At 46.1% G+C, this 19,919-nt stretch overlaps 1 protein-coding gene across 2 annotated transcripts in view; it reads right to left on the minus strand.

The window, feature by feature from the left end:
- Positions 1-2,697: 2,697 nt before the first annotated feature.
- Positions 2,698-19,919, minus strand: part of wdr18 (WD repeat domain 18) — a 30,430-nt gene continuing 13,208 nt past the window's right edge. Inside the window, exons 6-11 of one of the 2 annotated variants that reach the window (XR_010875039.1) lie at positions 18,078-18,142; positions 17,172-17,296; positions 9,477-9,643; positions 5,701-5,769; positions 3,526-4,285; positions 2,698-3,257 (exon numbers count right to left, since the gene is read on the minus strand). Coding sequence is in view for 1 of the 2 variants with exons in the window: in XM_067229846.1 (XP_067085947.1) it covers positions 4,157-4,285; positions 5,701-5,769; positions 9,477-9,643; positions 17,172-17,296; positions 18,078-18,142 (555 nt within the window). In the remaining variant the exon portion in view is untranslated. Of the gene's footprint in view, positions 4,286-5,700; positions 5,770-9,476; positions 9,644-17,171; positions 17,297-18,077; positions 18,143-19,919 lie in introns of both variants that reach the window. The other variant, XM_067229846.1, reaches the window with a different exon arrangement.

A 19,919-nucleotide genomic window follows, 5' to 3' on the forward strand; every position in this document is an offset into this window, starting at 1 on the left:
CTTCAAAAAACAAGGCGAGTGTGTGATTTGAGCAAAGATGCCGGCCCACTGGATCTACTTGCAGTGTTGAGACATCTATAGGCAGGCATCCTCGCAGCACCTCATTTTGGTCGAGTTCAATTTATGCCCCCCCCCTTTCTCCAACTGCGCCTCACTGGGATACTCTGCGGGAACAGATAAAAGCTAATGAGTTGCATCTCGTTACTCCCGCTTCTCGTTGAGAATTTGGGGATTAAACGAGGTTAAAGAACAGGAGCAAATATTTTAACTAGAGCCTGGAATCCGCTCCTCGTTCTCTTCCTTATTAAAGGCGAATTCCATTCATTCAATTGAAATCAATGTATTGACTCCTCATCTACTCAAAGGAGTAGGCCTAAATGAACTGATGGTTTCCTGTTCATTTCAGGAAGATTTGTTCAGTAGTCAGTACCTTCTTTTACAGTCATCAAATAGCATAACACGATACAGTCCATATTTCTGTAGGTAGTCTGGTATTCAGGGCTTTAACCCTTGTGTTCTCTTCGGGTCATTCTGACCCGTCAGTCATTGTTACCCACCGTCATATTGCGACAACTTTACTGCATACAAAAACAAAGTGAAGCATTTTCTTTTAACCGTCGGGCTGTCTCAGACCCTCCACATTGCGAAGGTTTGTTTTTTGTTGGGTAAAATTGGGTAAACACAACGATGGTTCGTTATGAACCTTTGGGTCATGTGACCCGAAGGCAGCACAAGTGTTAATCGTCTTCGGCCATAACGCCAACATCATATTGACTTTGCGTTCCACAATCGATAGCTTTTTCTTCCTCCGTGGCTGGCATGTTAAGCATGTGGACATAAAGACATCTCTTTGGCCGTTAGCTCAGATGACAGGGCACATCTCTATTAAAGCCCAGGAAAATCGACCACGGCTACATATACCACCCCCTCAGTCATTTAGTCAGAATTATAAATCCTAATTCCGTCATGTTCTTTTGTACAGAAGGTATTTTACAGTTAGTATTCCAACACTGTGGAATACAGTGTTCCAAAACACTGTTGGAATACTAAAACACTTTTAGAGTAGGCTTGTAGCCTAAAATAGGCCTGCATTGAAGGTAGTAGTAGGTTAGTTGGACAGACAGACTTTTGATGTTGGGAAGTCTGATTTAAATTTCAATTCAATTAGTCTGGGCCAGGTCAGATATGGACCAGGCAGTGTCCTTCTTGTTGTCTGGCCTTTAGTCTTCTCTAACAGCACAGTCGCCTGTACAGCCTTTGTACATTGAGTTTGTTATGAATAATGAATTAACATGAATCATTCCTCATATTGTTTAAACAGACAAACACAGAAGAGAAATGGATAGAGGGTGGATTGCCGGTCTAGAGTTCAGTCGAGCTCACAGAGATGTGAGACAGAGAGATCAAGAGGGAGTGAAATATAGATGTCAAGTGTAGACTCTAAATAACCCTTTTCCTCTTTGTCCCCGGGCAAAATGGATGAAAAGGTCTACCTTTCACTGTAATGCCGGCTCATTGGTCCATTGTACGAGGCAGAAAAATAAGACAGGAGACATGTTCCGTCCCACTACAAAACAAATCAGTGATAAACCAACAGAGCAGACAGTCAGTATGAAACATGGTGCAAGATGTCGAGGATGTCAGCTACTTACTCCAGCTAGATTACAAGTCTAGTCCCATGGGCAACCTGGTGGCAGGTTTAGTTCAATACTAATGAAGAGGCCTGCTTCTTCTCCCGCTTGTCTCATGTAACTTAATACAACTGCAAGTTTAGAGTAATTGGCCATGAGAAGGTACAGGGAATACCCCAGTGGGAAATGGTGCACTCACTGAGACAGATGTAAGTATATAAAAATATCTATGGGTGGGGAATTATGAAAAGATGAACAGCACTTGATTGTGGTGCATGCTGCAATTGCATTGTAGACAATTGGATGACTGTTGACTGATCCGACAGTTTTTCTTCAGTGGATAACAAACAGATTTGAGTCTCTTTTAGAAGTGAGGCACGTCCAAATCCCAACAAAGGAGAGCAAATCCGAGTGTCGGATCGTCGCATCTCGGAGCCGTTCCCCGCAAAGCCATGATTATCGCTGCAGAGCCCAGCTGGGAGGTCACAGCAATCAGCCCCATTTCATCTCCGCGGCCCATCTTTGATTCAGATGGGAGTGTCACACACGTTCTGATCAAACTAAGACTTCTTTCCCAGTGGGCCAACAACTTATCTCTATGCGCCTCGCACGGCCCCCTCCCCTTCTCCTGGTAGTTGCAGCACCCCCCTAAAGAGGTATTAACGTATAAAGAGGTAAATGAGGATTGAGCACCCACGTCAAACGATTCAGTCAACGGATTAGTCTCGAACTTTGATTGATTTCAGTCACATTGGCTCGATCGTATTCAATCATCGACAACGTGTTAGAAGCTTCCTAGACCAGTGGATAAATGGCGGTTGTCCTGAAATTAGGACGTTGAGAATCTGCCGTCTAATCTTGAGGTCTTACAATCTGCGGTCAAACGAGCACTTTTCCACCCTGCTGGCTTTAGAGCTCATTCTTCACTGAGAGAGCTCGTTATCTCCCAAGGTCACTGGACCAATCTGTGCCTTTCTTTTGGACAAAGAAAGTACTTTAAGAACAACCACTCACCCCGGCTTCCCTCTCATAGCACATGCTACATTCATCAAACACATACCTTTACTTATGTTTTATTTTTTTCCACATTTCCAAAAAGTACAAAAACGGTGAGCAGTAATGAGGACAAACACAAATCGCAGATGAGAAGAACTAAACAGCGGAGCAAAGCGAGCGGTAATCTTTCTCTCCCAAGTCGCCAAACAGAAACCCATCATGTTCAATCTTTCACCCACTCAACTCTGATCAATCTGTGATCGTGGTCTTCAGAAGTTCCATCTAGGTGGCCCCCCGGACCGCGCTCTAATTGGGGTCAAGTCCTGGCTGAGAGGAAGCCGGCGCTCTCCTGCACACAATGGGCAGAAGGACAAAAGCCTCATCTCATCCAGGGTCTTCCATCTCTCTCAGACGGCGGCTTCACTCCTCTGAGGAGACGCTCACGATCTCAATCTAAGGCCGACGGAGGCGATGGCGTCAACAGCTGTGCCTACGTACTCTGCAGTGTTTGAAAGTGGGGCGATGTGGCGATTTGTTGAAAGAGATGAACTTCAGAGTCAAACGCTTTCCTGTTTCTTTGCCGTTTCGGAAACAAGAATGTCTCCCCTAAAATGCTGCTGTGAAGAAATTCTGGAAGGCAAATTATAACGCTGAAAAAAAAAAAAAAAAAAAAAAAACTGCCTAACATTAAGTAAAAGATGGAGGAAACAAACTACCCTCATCTCTTCTGTGTATGGCCATCAAAGGGTAGTTAGATTGTACAGATTTAGACCATACAGATTCTTTTTGTTTGAAAAAACTATTAACCTAGTGTGTGTTTGTGTGTCTGTCTCTACCAACCCTGTCAGTCACACCTATTAGGTAAATGAAATGAGCACTGTTTCCAAGCTTAACACACCTGGGGGCACAACAGGTCCTTGTCGCACAAATCCATCTAATCTATTAGCTGGTTGAATGATTTGGCATTGGGGGAAGGGTCATAACAGGGGGAGAACACAGCAGACTGGAATGAAGCCTTCTGGGAAAGGAACCAAGGGACCTGGTGGGTTTAATATAAAGAGGACACAAGGGTCAAAGGGCAATCACAAGATCTGCTTCAGTGACTGATTCTGGGGTGATGGGATTCGGGGTCCATGATGGAGGGAGTGGCAACAGGGGAGAGAATCAAACTGTTGAAGGGCTGTCGATGTGGGGCATCTCTTCTACTTACTCACTAGCAAAGATTGCACCGTAGGTGGTGGTTGAGTGGTTCAGTATGAACATGGGTGGTAAAAAAACAAAAACAAGGTTCACTCAGTTTGTTCACTGAGTCCACATTTTTCATGAACAAGATACGCATCAAGAAATAACAATTTGTCTCCCTCTTTAAATGACACCCGTCGACAATACGTTTTTCCCCTTTACAAAACAAATACGTAACCAATTTCTGTCTCCTCTCCTACAGGGCGGGCTTCCATCCCCGGGTGAGGTGCCCTGATCTGGGGGCGTGGGGTCAGAGGTGGTGGGCCTTGGCGGAGGGAGGTGTGGGTCTAGCTGGGCTTGGTCAGGAACTGCGTGGAGAAGTCGTACAGGTCCTTGTTGACCTTCTTCAGCGTCCTCACCTCCTCCTCCAGCTCTGACACGCGCACCTTCGCGTTCTCTCCATCCCCGAACACACTCTGAGAGCGAGAGAGGAAGAGGGAGGGAACCACAGAGATGGAGGGGGGGAAGGGAGAAAGGGATCTTTTTTGAATCATGCGCCTGCTCGATCGACAGGGGAGACATTTGGTTCCTGGTTCATAGACGGCTCTTCTCAACGCACACATGAATGATCGCAGAATGAAAGATTTCCTATATTCGTATTCATGCATTCCCAGACGCAACTGGGACACAGAGCGTGTGTGTGTGTGTGGGGGGGGGGGGGGCACGACTGTGTATGGACTAAAACCCTCGCAAATGAAAGCACACTATCAGTGGTGATTGGGGGCAGGGGGGGGGGGGGGGGGGGGGGCGAGGGCGCTTGGTGAGGACTTTTAAATCCCATTTGAAAACCCCTCGCTAATCTCAGCCAGCAAATATTGACATTTCCCATTGTGTCTGATTTTACCACGCAGGCAGTCGCTGGATGACAGCAGAGCACATTTCCTTCCAGATTAGAGAGGAGGGGAAAGGGAGAGAGAGAGAGAAAGGGGGAGAGCGCGCACATTGCCAGTTGGTGTTTGATTTATTCCTCTGCTACGTTATTCAGTGCTGTGGACTCGCTTGGGGGGCTTTCAGGGCGTGTTTGTGTGCACAACGTGCACCAGGGAGCCCGCCACATCTTATTTATTTATATTGGGGCCAAGTGAGACTAATCCACTTAAGGGGGCCACTTGGTGACTGAAAGGCCAAGCAGTGGAGTCAACAGCAGCTTCCCAGGAGCAGGGATAAGATGCCTCTGGTGACCTCGTCTGGTTACAGTGGCTGACGAATCCCTCCGCCCCCCCCACCAAAAAACAACAACAATTATCTTGCACGCAAGAACACACGTGACATTTAAAGGCCAGGCGAGACCACTTCATGACATTGGGATCAAAATATGTCACGCTTATTTAATATAACCTGCATCAAGAAATAAGACGAGACCTAAATGGCACTTTTGCTAGGTCATCAACTTTGAACTTTGCCAGGGGGGTAACTAACCACTACCCAGTCTGTGGAACCTGGAAACGCCAACAGAAGTGGCTACAGTATGATAAACAAGAGGTAAAGGGTGACTGAAGGGTCAAAAAGTTACTTCAGGAAGTATACACAGACAGATATCTGTGTGGATTTCACCAGAGGAAGGGCTGTAAATGGGCCGTAAAATATTGAAATGTCTTATTTGCCCCCCCCCCCCCCCCTCCTAAAATCACCGTCACGGTATGTGATTGGGGAAAAAACAGGTTGTGCTTTTGCTCCCCGCCACCCCCCGACCGACTTTTGCAAACCCAATCTACCCAGGGGTGGGAGAATAGTTCACATCTGACAGGTCTTTTCCTGCTGCGTGTTTGGAAGCGCGTTTCCAGATCAGAGTGTGCGCGTTGTCCGGGGAAACGCTGGGCGTGTCACTCACCTTGTCTGTTACTGAGCACATGAGGGAGTGAAGCTTGTCTGCCTTCTCCAAGTATGTCTCTGCCTGGGCCTGAGAGGAGCAGAGCAGGAGGGGAAACAATGTGTTTATTCAATACTCCCTCTCCCCCGACAGTCGTTAAAGAGAAGCTGTGTCAATGTGTGTAATACATCAGTGTGTGAGATAGAGACAGACAGAGACAGACAGAGACAGAGAGAAAGGGAAAGAGGTAGCGAAAAAAAGGGACTGAAGGAGAGAGACAGAATGAAAGAGACAAAAAGACAGAGACCAAGAAGGCACGTTCAGGTTAGACAGTTCGACTCTAAAAACAATCACTATTGAACACTTAATTGAAATTCAATTCTTCCCAACGGACTGACGTGCAACAGCAAAATAAGACCTTTCAAACACACACACACACAAACGCGAGTCTGGCTTCGATCCCATGTGCCTCGAGGAATCGCTCACACACGGAGGTCACTGGTGCTGATGGCTGACTCACGAGTCCCTCCCCCAAGCCCACCAGACTGATGAGCGGTGAAGACGACTTTGCCGCGGGCGTGACGGCCGTAATGCGCCTCTGACAATGCCAATAAAAGAGCCGACAATGACAACATCAGACAACAACAACAACAAGGTCGATCCGCAATTAAGAGGCCCGTCCAATAAAAGGAGGAGGAGGAAGTGGGAGGGGAGCCTCCCGGTCTCAGAGGCTGATTTATAACCACCGCGCCTGGGCCTGCGAGCGAGCGAGGATCCCTGGGCAGTTCCCCGCGCTGACGACGCCCAAGTGTGTGGGAGTCGGGGTTTATTAGACCGCCGTCGATACCACCTGGGTGGGCCGAGCGGCAGGACGGCGCTAAAGAGAGAGAGGGGAAGCAAAGCTACACACGCCTATGAATTGGCGGCCGCGTAACGATGTGGTGTGGGAGCAAGGCCGTCTAATCCCTGCCCCTCCGCCTCCTCGGCGTTATTGATTGGCCGTAGAGTCCACAGTCCTCTCCCCTGTGGGTGGTGAATGGCAGTCGAATCACCAAAGTTGACTAGAAACGAAAGCCAAACTTCGGCTTGTTAGGGCGCTTGCAGTCAACCAGTTAGGAACTCTTATAAACACTGTGTAAAAGTATACCTTTTAGCATAGTTTAACAACACTTTGTGATGGTACTTAAGGCATTTGAAGTCACTGTCTCTGAGCTAGAAGTCCATATATATAGCTGGTAAAAACAATTGAACTATGCAGTTACTCCTGAGAGGACATGGAAATATGGCACTGAGTTTAGGCCTGCACTCCTTGTGGAGTTCACATTAGTAACTAACTACACAAGTTAACGAAGCCAACAGTCCTGTGCACAGACATATTCTTTCATATGGTCTACATTGAAGCACTGTACACACGTAAAGGACAAGTTCAAACGCGTGATATATAAATAAATAAAAACTGACTGTGTGCACACACATACACACACACACGTCCTTAAGGACCATATCTATAAGTATTACCTTTATCTACACATTCCACTAATTAGTCTCTGAATCTTTGCCCCCCACCCCCACCCTAAAGGAAATATCTAATTAGCCGACCAGTGAGATACACTATCAAAGGGGCCATGAAGAGCCATCGTCTCGTCTCCTCTGGAGGCTCCCTGGGGAACACCCGTCTCTGCTCTGTCTAAACCCTTCTCTCTCCAGCTCCCTTGCCTCACCCTGACCCTTCACCCCAGGTGGTCACCTCCATAATGGGCATTCTCTGGGGCCCGACAGCCCTGGGTGGAATCATCCGAGGGAAGCCCCCCAAGAGAAGAGAAGATGGCTGACGTCTTCATTTTAGATTTATATGGCAACCGGTCACACGTTAGGTCCGTAGCTGAAAGTTCCAGCGTTGAAATCCTGTGGTTAAACTTTACTTGGGTTATTGCAGGTGTCATCTTTGTTAACAAACCTGCACACGAACGCAATACAAAATCGCAGCGCCAGACTTGACGTAGGGTACCAGTAGTAGGGATGTTTCCCTAGAGAAAACAGTAACTAGTGTTTTTTTGCAGTATGATTTACACTTTGCACACCTTGCCACCAGTGACGGTGTGAATGTGCAACAAACCTCTGGCTCCCGTAACTATATTCTTTTCATTTTTAGGGATTCATTGTAGTTGTGATAAATGTTTTCTAATCATGTTCTACGTTTCTCTGGCTTTCAGAGCATGGGAGGGTGAAGCTCATTTCTCCACAGCAACAGTTATATTCCCAACAGCTCTGAGATTAGCCATTATGGAAATAAGCGACCTCCGACAGAGAGAGAACGAGAGAGAGAGAAAGAGAAGGAAGACACAGAGAGAGGATGGGAGAAGGAATGGTAGAGAAAGATAGCCTCTGAAAAAAGCGAGGGAGCGAAATAACGAGAGAAATGGTGAACCCGAGAACGAGAGCCGGAGGTGAGAGAGAAAGAGAGACTTGGGAGCGAGGGAACAACTGTGTGGAAAAGAGAGAGAGCGAGAGAGAGAAGGCAGGAGAGTGCGATAGCTGCAAGAAAATATTGGCCAGGTGAAGCGGTTCATGAAAGGTGGATTCCCTGACCGAGCAGGTGGTAGGTTGAACAGAGACCCGTGCATGACCATTTCATTTAGCCAGGTGTAATTGATTTTGACAGTGCAAGGATTACTGACGGGACACGCGCAGGTGGCTCGTCACAATGTTGCAGCCGTTCACTTAGACTGCGGGAGGTTACCGGTGTACTGGGGTTAGGGGTGGAGGGGATTTCTCCACACGGTAAGCAAATACATATGCTTCCTCCACATGCGAGCGTTTAATCCACTTAGGCCAGGGATCCATTTCAAGGATCATTGCGAGGAAAGAAATGAAAATGGTCTGCTGGCTAGGCTAAGCTAGGCTAGTTCTTGACCAATTAGCGATGAGCTAGCCCTCTTACCAGAAATCTAGTCTTCCGTCGTATGACTCAAATAATTGATATATACCTCTGACATTACTCTTTCGGACAGGAATACGGATAAGGGGTCTCACGGTATTCAGAGCTTCCGGAGCGAAACCCAAACCTGAACCCTCGTTCGTGGGTGGTGAACGTGATTGGAGGAAGAGCAGAACTTTGTGGGTGGTGTGAACGTGATTGGAAGACGAGCAGAACTTCGTGGGTGGTGTGAACGTGATTGGAGGATGAGCAGAACTACGTGGGTGGTGTGAACGTGATTGGAGGAAGAGCAGAACTTTGTGGGTGGTGTGAACATGATTGGAAGACGAGCAGAACTTTGTGGGTGGTGTGAACGTGATTGGAGGATGAGCAGAACTAAGTGGGTGGTGTGAACGTGATTGGAGGAAGAGCAGAACTGCTGAGCACAGCAGCAGACAGGACAGAGGCCGACCCTCTTAACGTGCACCTCCCGGTATTACACATCAAAAAACCAGGGCCGCTACGCTCCCACCGGACAGCGCCAAGGTCAAAGCACATGCTAATCACCTGTCAGACACTTTTACTTCGAGGGGTTTTGTGAAAAGGGAGACCATTTGCAGCTGCAGTTTATTGACTCTGCAGAGCAGTGGTCTTCAACCCGGATCCTGAACGCCCACTGTCCTGACTGTTTTAGACTGCAGCAAAACGCCTGATTCAAATGAACAGATTGCCATCAGGCTTCTGCAGAGCTACACAACGACCCCTTCATTTGAATGAGGTGTGTTTGAACAAGGAAACATCTAGAACATACAGGGGGCAGTGAGCCCCGAGGACCAGGTTTGAAGACCCCTGCTATGGAGTAGGGGGGGGGTTGACTGACCTGTGTGTGGGGTCCCAGACGGAGGAACACGCCCCCGGCCTTGCCCGCCCCCCCCTGCTCGGCGGGGTTGAGGTGGCGGCTGAACCGCAGCAGGGGTACGCCCGGCCGGCTGTCCGGCAGGAACATGTTGGCCGGAGCTGGCATGATGCAGGCGTTGGTGACCGGACCTGAGAAGGGGGAGGAAAATCAGGGACGTTAGTGTGCGTCAGGGTGGAAGGGAGAGAGGAAGACGGAGACCCAGAGAGACGGGGAGGGATGAGCGCGAGCTAAAGAGAGCTGGAGAGCGCTAGAGAGAGAAGGAGAGACAGAGAGAGCAAGAGAGGGAGGGAAAGAACCAGAGGAAGAGAGAAAACGCACAAGAGGAAAGAGAAAGAGATGGAGACAACACGACAGCGGTAATCATCTAAGTGGGAAGACACATTTTATGTGCCTCATGACAGTTTAGTATAAGGATTTCCTCACTGCATGCATTATCATCCGCCAAATTCCGATAGGTCAGGTCAGGTCTTTTACTTCCTCTGGATGCGCAGGTTAGGGAAGTCGCTGACTGGCCCTTCAACTTCCACTAACTTTAGCATTTTGAGCAACAAGCTTTTGAAGTCACCTCTATACACATACAAGTGGACTTCATCTTGGCCCGTGATGCGAAGCTGACATGAGGTTCAAGAGAAGAAAGCTAAATGTCAGGCCCCCTGCCACGCTGGAATGCTGTGCCTGCCCAAAGGAAGCCACAGATCAAAGTAGAAAAAGGTGAACGGAGGACTTGGGGAACTACAGAAGCAATCTCTCCCCTCTGCTAACAGCTTACCTACAGGCTACCTCCCCATAGCCACGGGCAATGGAGGAACTTCTCCAAAATAACTCAAGTTAAAAGTGATTGCCCTTGAATATTGTTTTTACGATGCTAATGCTTACACGCGAGCTTTAGTGCTCGTTCAACTCTTGAACCTGACGCCTAGTCTTTTATTTGGCCATTAGTGTCACAAGCGGGCATCAAATCACCGGAATTGCCCATCTGTCCACCGGGAGAGAAACATCCTTGCGAGGGTATTGCCAGTCTGACGTTTATTTTATTGTCTCTCTAGGCAAGAGACATTAAGCCATCATCGTGAATGGAGTGCTAGTTTCTATTTCACCCGAGACCAACAGAAGGAAAGGAGCTAGAATCTGACGGAGGATCTGAAATAGCAATTTCAATGTATGGCTAGAAAGTGAGTCATCTGGGCTCATTAGAAGACAATAATTACAAATAATTTGACCAATGTATTCCTTTTGTTGTTCCTCCTTTTTCCGTCCTTAAGTAATGTCCAGTCATTGAGTAAAAGGCTTTATCTTAGAAAATATACACCTAGCGACACCATTTTTCACACAATCCATTGGCATTCATTTATTAGGGATTCATCAAGGTCTGGGCTAAAAATCGAAGAGACATTTCATGAAAACAGATGTATAATTTTGGTAGAGAGCCAAACTTTCTAATTAAATATTAAATGCAAAAAGAAAAGAAAAACAGTACTTGACTTAAAATCAATGGATTCCAAAAAGTTTGAGCTTTGGCAGTTGAAGTTGTACATCCAAAAAGTTAATGACTTCGGCTTTCTAAGCGAAGCAGATCTTTTGATCAAATCCAGCGACGTGCAAGTATATAAAACTGAATTGAGTCAACTTTCATATATAACCAAAAAACACAAAGCAAACATATACAGTCAAAGTGGCTTCAGTACATCTGGGATACACAGAGGAAGAACAGCTCAGTGGTTTTGACTGCAGATCAAGACGTTACATTACACTAACTGTCGTCTGGGTTTGTCCAAGGAATCGAACAGCACACTGATGGACAGCTGTGACACGAGGGACAGTAAACCAGACAGATCCCCGTCACAGGGTTTTCCGATAAGGTGACCCGGACAGAGACAGACAGACGGTGGATTAGGGTCTTTCCTCAACATGTATCCAGTGATGGAGATTCACCTCGCCAGGCTTTGAGCCTTCGATCAAGCAGCTTTGCAGCAGCTTTTCAGCACTCTACAGATCACACTGCAGTCATCGAGGCAGGCCAGACAGATATTCTCTTGCATTGATCCAGCACAGTGTGTTTACTCAGGGGAAAGTATTGATTTATTTCCTTTTAACCCTACAGTGTTTCTTTTTGTTTTTTAACAAAAAGAAACCCCCCAGAGTCTTCCAATATCAACATTCTTCAAAATCGTAGGCAACCATGATGAGTCAATTAATGGCAGGGAGGCGATAACAGGAAACGGGAGGGGTGGGAGATGTTAAAGAGAAGCGTGGAATATCTACATTTATGAAGCTCCATGCCCCCAAGACGGGTTTACAAGGTGGGTGTGCTTCATCCCACACTTATGACACTGTTTGGGTCCTCTCTCTCTGTGGTCTCCATCAACACACTCTGCAGGAGACACACCAGTGAGTCAGACGCTGGCACAGCCATATAGCTATTTATTTTTTTACTTGTGCAGCATACGCCATGTCTTCAAGCTAAACTCAAGATAACCAGTGTTTTTTTTTTGTGTGTGTGTGTGTGGGGGGGGGGGGTGTTTGTGCACAGGCTACGCATCAAAGCCGTTCCAGACGTCTAATCTAGAACCCATTGTTCCCCGCTTGAGAAGAAACGGTTGAGAGGCAGAGAGACGAGGGAGAAGGAAGTGTGGAGAAGGAAGGCAGAAAGGAGCGAGGGAGGGATTGTTTACTGGGTTGTGATCGAGAGGGGTTTCAATCAATTGTGTTGTACTGAGCCAGGCTTGGAGGACAAACACGAGGCGGCGAGATTGCGAGCTTTGTTCGTTTCATCGACATTATGGAAACTACGTTTGAGAAAGACCCCAGGGCACTGCAAGAGTTGGCACTGCGAATGGGTGTCAACCTCTGGAACCAGCGTAACGCAGAACCACAAATTGTCCAATACCCTATTTTTTTTTTGCTCGTGTTTTACGAAAAAGTAAATGATGGTGACATGAGTCTTAAGTGCTGAGAAGGTGTTCTCCATTTCAGTCTAATATGTCTACCCCTGACCAACTTTGTCTAACGGGACTTCAATGTCAATCATTAAATGCAACAAATTCTTTCCAAGTTGGAGACAGTTTCTGGCAACCTTCTCGTTGGCTCAGCTTTTTCAACAGTGGACACCGGAAAAGGAAAGGTGAAAAAGTCACCATTTTGTCCATGCATTCATCTTTCGCTCCCACTTAAAATCTTTACATCAGCTGCTAAATTGACAAAGGAAGGCTGGGTGGCTGTAATTCCTCATCAGTGCACAGAGATTGCTGCCAGAGTCATTTCACGCCAAGGGAGGTTAAAACTGGGAGGGAAGAAAAAAATAAATAAAAAATGTGGGTGTTGATTTATTGCTTCCCAGTTGTGAGCACAGAGCAGGCAACCTTTAACCGTTAAATCGCTTGGCATACTAAATCCCTCCTCAATGGCGAGTTGTGCTTAGGAGGGGTGCATTCGACCACTCTGTCTGGCATTTCTGCTCTGAAAGCAGAGGCTCGAAGCCGTTCTGTCATACGTTTGTTAAAGTCAGCCACATTCTTAGTCTTTGGCTATTACTTTCAGCCAGAGACGCCCGGTCTTGGTACCTGGGATTAAATTCCATTGGCTAACCTTGGGTGGCAATTATACGCGTAGTTGCTGATTCGCTGATGACAAACTACTGGGGATACATAGGAATTAGCCTCTTTAAATGATAGAAAGAGCGTTTTGTCACTGATATCGACATGTGTCAAGGTAATTGAAGACAAAATTCTCATCTGCATATTATTGGAAAAATGAACGATAGAGCGGAATTAATATGGTAACCGTGGCGCAAAGTCAAGGACGCTGGGCGAGGTGGTCATAGTTTAATCAGCATCACGGCTTGACCAGCTATCTTTACGATAGAATACTTTCCTCAGCAATAATTCACGTTTTGACTGAAATTGGAAAAAAACGAACAGTTGAGAAAGAAGGGTGTGAGGGCCTGTCCTTTATAAGAAAGTGACTTTACAAGAATTCCAGAATGACTTGACCTTTGTCAGAGCTAGCTAGCTATACCCTTCATCCTCTTTAAAAACATCTAATTTCCTTTATAAAATCCCCTATGAGCACTGCGGGGTGACTAAAACACCTCCATTATACAGTGTGATTGAAACATAAAGCCCTACCGTCAACTAAAGAGCTTGCAAAATGATTTTCTAAGACTCAGCGCTCACAAATGAGCTGTATCATCATTTATTACCCCCCCCCCCCCCCCCCCCCGTTTAACGGAAACAAGGATTCATGTACAACTAGACAATGAATGTCAAATTACAACAGGGCACTGGATAGGTGAAACCTCAAGTTTAAATGAGCTATCAAAGTCTTGGTTGTACAACGTGATAAATCGCCACGCTCTCTGACCATGAAAACAAGTCAGATCGTTTTTAAACAGCCTTTAAATTCTGATGCTTGGAAAAAAAAAATCACAGCAATACATCCCAATTTCTGTTTGTCTTCCAGTCAAAGAGGGAATTGAATAATGCATTTGCATCCTGGGAAATCTCAAGTGGAGCATCTTGAGGAGTGAAACCGAGATAAAGAAAAGGGAGGAAGAGCGTGTGTGAGAGAGAACAGAAAGGGTTGGAAACACAGAGGAGAAATGTCAAACAAGGAGGGAAACCGGGTCCTAGAAAGGAATGAAGGAGGGAGGGTGCTAAACCATTATATAGCGGGGTGCAGATGTGAGGAAAGCAAGCTGTGAACAGAAACCCCCTTAGTATGGGAATGGGCCAGTCAAACCAACAGGTTGCAGTTCATTTATTAGCACATAAATATAATCCCCAACATCTAACAAAAGCCATCATGAATAATGTAGGAGAGGGATGGAGGGCGGACTGGGGCAATGTTGTGCCTAATAAGCACTGCGATAAACCTCAGTAAACAGGCAGCAGATCTGCTATGCTTTCTTTGTCCCTGTCCATTGGCATTATATTTGCCTGGGCCCAAAGGACTTGGTTATTTCTGCCCAACTGCAGTTGGAGTTAGACCCACTGTCCATCAGTGGAGTCACTGTGGATTTTCAGCAGAGTTGAACAGAGATATCATTATTTTGCCTCCGGGAGTATTTTTCTTTCTTTTTTTTAATTTGCAACCCCAAAAAAAGGGTCATGAAAAAAAACGGTGGGTAAGCCATCGCCATTTTCCAAAACATTTTAAGAACCGGGGGCAGTTTAAATAGCAGTTTGTGGATGGCGTAACAGTATATTTATTTCTTGTTGTGGTAATAAGGGCTGGCTAATTAACTCCCACTCAATTACAGATATCGATCCCAGAGACTTGGCGCCCACTCCTGGAATTACACTAATGGTCCTGGGCCGCTCCTACACGCTCATAAATCCTGGCAGCTGCCAACGAGGGTCACAAATGCAGAGACCAAGGTAGGGGAGGGATACGACATATCATGCCAACACAATGCAGCTACTAAGACATGGATCAAGATGTTCCTAGACAGACACCAGGTCTAGGAACCATCATCATCAGGGAATATTTGCGTGAACCTCAGGTTAAAGTACTCTCAGACCGGACCCTATGTTGGCTTGAGTGTCAGAATTTTTTTTTACGTCAATTATTTTTCCCTGCAAAGGATGTGATGCCTAGAGTAGGGTCTTGAGTTGGTGCTCACTGTGAATGGCAGCAGGCAGGCCTCAGTTAGACGGTGACTTTGACACCAGGCTCTTGTCCTGGACGTTCCCCTCGGCCCACTCAGAAATGTCAGTTTCGATGACTCTTTAATCAATGTGTAACAAGGCCTGAGCGGGAAAGTGCTTCAGCGGGTGCCAAGGCTGCCCGTGGTGAAGAGGGGAATGGCGAGATAGTGGTGTAGGCCTAAGGAATTGCACGGTTCTTATGGAGTCCAAGAATTCTTGGCGGAAAAAGCACACCCCCATGTCGCCATCCTCACTAATGGATATGTGTCCTGGTTTTGCAGTCTAGACTAGTACACTGGGCAGATGAGGTAAATTAATGTACTGGGTTAGCGTTTCAACAAAGAGTCCGCAAATTGTGCCTTTTACTCAAGTGTGTCGATGCAACTTGTCGTCATCCCCATTGCCATCTCACGCTGTCCAACGCGCGTTCTTAAACCTCTCTGATCAGCGTCTGGTGCTCAGCAAGAAGCGGATCTACATCACGGACACAGTAATGCCTCAGCGCCACTGAGGATGAGCGAAGCTGGCAGTTTCATCCACGCAGGAGGAGCAACACAGACAGCAGAGGGAGGGGGGGGGGGGGGGGTTGTTTGAAATCTAAATACTCGGTCGTTACTTTACCCTGGACCCATGAGCAACAGACGCCAGACTTCAGTTTGTTCCCGGCACAGAGGCTCAGAACGCCGGTTACGATAACCTGTGGGTTTATGATTAAGGTGCTTGTCTGTATTAGAGAAAGAGATAAAAGTTCCTCTTCTATTTATGAGGAAGAAGAAAACTCTGGCCAAGTTCAACATGGAGACCCCCCTTGGACTCAAGCTCGCATTCTCCAACGTTTATGAAGAGGGTCAACCACCTGGAAAGTAAGTAATTATCTGTCGCTAGCAGATTAACTATTATCACACAGAAAGGGCTCCCAATTTTGCCCGTTCCTTTCGGAGTGTATCCAGTGAAGCAGTCAATGACACTAATGCCCTTTCCTTACAATCTGGCGGACTGTAAATGAAGGGCTGGCCCCAGTAATGGTGTACCAATGTGTTCCCCCAAGACGACAACGTATTTCCCTGCTCACCTTTATTGGGCGGCATTTCACCCTTACGTGACGAAAAACGCTCATATCAAAGTGACGTGTTGCTCTCCGGCGCACTGCGAGCACCAACTTAATTTTCCAAGCTAATTTTCCGCCGCCGCTCCCCGATTTGTGTTGGTTGCGCCACGGAGCTTAGCACAGAGGGATGGGAAATGTGCGGAGCGAAGGGGCCAGCGAGACGGTTTTTTAATTGCCTCCTTGATCAGGCAGGTCTTGGGCGGGAGGGGCCGTAACAGACACTGCTATCGTACAGAGCTGCAGAGACTGAGTGGAGCTCTGGAGCTCTGCTGCGAGGAGAGATTGAGACCTTTTGACATCTTAACTACAGCCTGAAACCCCCCTGGCGACTCACATAAGACAAGGGAGGGACTGTGAGGAGGGTTAGGGAAGATTTAAGAGCCTCTGAGATGTACTGCATCCTATGTGGCTGACTGATGGACTAGAGACTGCCACCAACAGGCCCACATTTAGTCTAATCTGCTGCCTGGTTGACTTTTCAAACTGGACCATGGAACCTGTGACATGGAGTAATTAGAATCCAAACGATAGTTTTGACAGCAATGTCAAACTTTTTTTACTGTTTCACGGCCCCGTGAAGTCTGGCAAAGGGGGCGCCATGATGAAACGTTTAATTAGGTGTACTTACTGCACATTTCCGTCGAACATCGCTACAACCTCCTTATGAGTCTCTGTAATTCTGGCACCAATTCCTTGTCGCGGTAATTTGGCACTAATTTCTAGGATAAGTCATTTGGGCCTTCAGCTAACTCAATTCAGTGACCTTATAATCATGACACTGAATGTTGGCATGGTTATTTTGACATCGCCATCATCTGCTAATGAAAGGGATGCTAATGACAACTAAATTTAGTGGCGGGGGGGGGGGGCAGACAGAGGTAAGCAGACAGGAGGAAAATTCACCTTTGTGGTTGATGCTGCGGATATTCTGCTTGCTCTGGATGTCCCACAGTCTCGCAGTCTCGTCATGAGAGCCTGACAGGAGAACAGTGCCATCCATCGACACTGACAGGCATGTCACAAGGCTCCTGATGAAGAAAGAAGAAACAAACATTTGATGGAATGTTGATACTTTTGAATTTACTTGCTTAAATATACTTAAATCACAGTGATTTTAAAATCGGTTTGCTGAGAAAAGAAAAGAAAAAGGGGGAACAAAGAATTCAAATGTCTTGAGTTTGAGAAGTCCAAAATTACACCATTCGTTCTGATTTCCTGAATCCATATTGCGGACATTCTCAAAGATGACCAGGGCCTTCACTATTCATGAATATTATCCATCACTGAATGTACTCCCCCCCCCCAAAAAAAGCCATTACTGTAAAACAAAATCTATAACTTTTCAGTTATTTTGCAGAAATCCATCACATACCTTGTGCATTTCTGTTTGCACATTACTGGCAACCTAATTAACCTAATGTGTTTGCCTTCCAGGTATGAGAACAAAAACCAGGCATATGCAGCTACCGAATGACACAAGGCACCTTCACTCAACTCCGAGGCTCCAAGCTTCTTGACATTCACCAAGTAAAGTTCTGCAGTCCCCCAGTGTAGTTCCCCAGCCGTCATCATGGACTCAGTTCACATGTGTGACAGACCCAGGTACCATACGGGATGAGAGATTAGGACGCCTGAGTAGCTAGCTGCACCTGGTGCCTTATACAAAATGTATTCTGCAAGGATACCGTAAGGGTATCTGAAAGCCATCGAAACAGCCACCCAGCAGGTAAAGCACCAAAACGCTGTGCCCTCCCCTCTATGGCCCAGTCCATGCGTAGCCTGTCCTTGCCCCCTGTGAGAGACTCCTACCTGTGTCCTTTGAAAACTTGGTTTCCCTCATTGTCGGACTGGAAGGTCTTATCCCGAGTCAGGCCCTGAAGATCAGAGGGAAACGAATATTGATATACACACACACACACACGTCACAGTTTCGACCAAAATACAAAAGTTGGAGGATAAATTGTTATTTTCTTTTTTAGCCAAATTCGCTTGCATCTCAGGTAGACATTTACCTCCCTCTCCTGCCATTAAGTTGCTACATTTTTGGCCCCCCATTTGGCTGCTAAATGTTTTTTTCGATTGACTTAATTGCATTAATGAAGGAATAGGTTGCGTCAGATAGGCAGTGGGTGGTGGGGGTGGGGGGGGGACTGGATTTGACCATGACCGACTCAAATCATTACATCACGTCTACTCTGCTAGCTTTCATGGCACTCAATTAAACATGACAAGTGGACTTAAAAGGGAACGACTTCTGGCCAGAGCCCCACTTATTCATTTATTCTGTCTGTTTGTGTACATGCTTGGATTTGACTGGAATACATCTGCAGAAATGACCATATTACTTTTAAGGATGGGGCAATCATCCTCTGTAATTCCAGTAGATTAACACCAACAGTAGATTAAGTTAAACATTAAAAGGGGGTGAAAAACGGTAATTACTCTAATCCACTCAGAAGGAATGTAATATATATAAATATGCAAACCTCTTAAACTGCAAAAAATCTAGTGCACAAATCCGTAACATCTATTACTCCATTACTAACGATACTAAGTATTTAGTATCTTACCAATATATACAAATAAAAAAAGTATTGGAAAGATTAAATGTATAAAAAAAAAAAATACAGAACAACAGAGCACCCGTTCAGATGCAGCCTTCATCTCCCCAACTGGTGGAGTTAAAGCCTGCCTTGCATTGAAACACTCATCACATAGTCAGTTCTGCCCAGGGTATCAAATGGCTATGGCTGGGGTATGAAATCCGCTTTATTTAACAACAATCCATGGGCACTTTAGGCTGTCTAGGAAATAAAAAATGGCTCTCCATTTGGGTAAACAGCACAATTACGGGAGCAGGAAAACTCCTGCTGGAAAAACCAACAATATTTTTTGAAAGCCTTCGTGCAGAGCCGGCAGAAAGATGACATAATGCTCAACATAATATCTAAGCTACAATGTGAGACGAGAAAAAACGTTCTCGTATTAATACAGAAACTAAAGCTTACCAACAGGGTTTATGCAGGGTTCAAACAACATCAAAATGTAACTTCTGTGGTCGAGGAAAAAAACGACATTCTTCGATGACTGGCAGACCTTGCTGCATTGGAGAACTCTATATACCAGCTCCAGCTAGGTATCCTCTCTGTCCACAGTATAACAACATTTTAGACCATCACAGGAATCCACAATTTCCACATATTCCCAAAGGCAAGTGCTAGCTTTAAGGCCTGATGACCCAAAGCAATCCTAGTGTACTTCTGTCAACTCACGACTCTCAACAAGTCCCAAAGACAAGTCGTTTGAGCGAGAAAGAGAGCCAACATCTTTATCACAGCTCATGAGCTTATGGGATTAAACCAACAAACGAAAAAAGGAAAGGGAAGTGAGAAACTATGCATCAAAATGCAAATCTTTCCGGAAGGAAAACAACATGATATCCATTCTCAATCACAAAAACGGAAAGAATGACTTTCAGATTAACTGGAATCCCTTTAGAGTGAATGACAGAGAGCGCGGCATAATGAGATCATTATACCATGAGAGCTCGGGGCGGCCAGGGGGAGGATGAAGCGTTTGAGCTTAAAAAGTAAGGCCAAAATAAAAAGCTGAAATTTAACCACACTGACGATATCTTTAATCCTAGCCAAG

This window comes from Osmerus mordax, chromosome 26 (genome assembly GCF_038355195.1).
Source record: "Osmerus mordax isolate fOsmMor3 chromosome 26, fOsmMor3.pri, whole genome shotgun sequence".
Taxonomy (NCBI): domain Eukaryota; kingdom Metazoa; phylum Chordata; class Actinopteri; order Osmeriformes; family Osmeridae; genus Osmerus; species Osmerus mordax.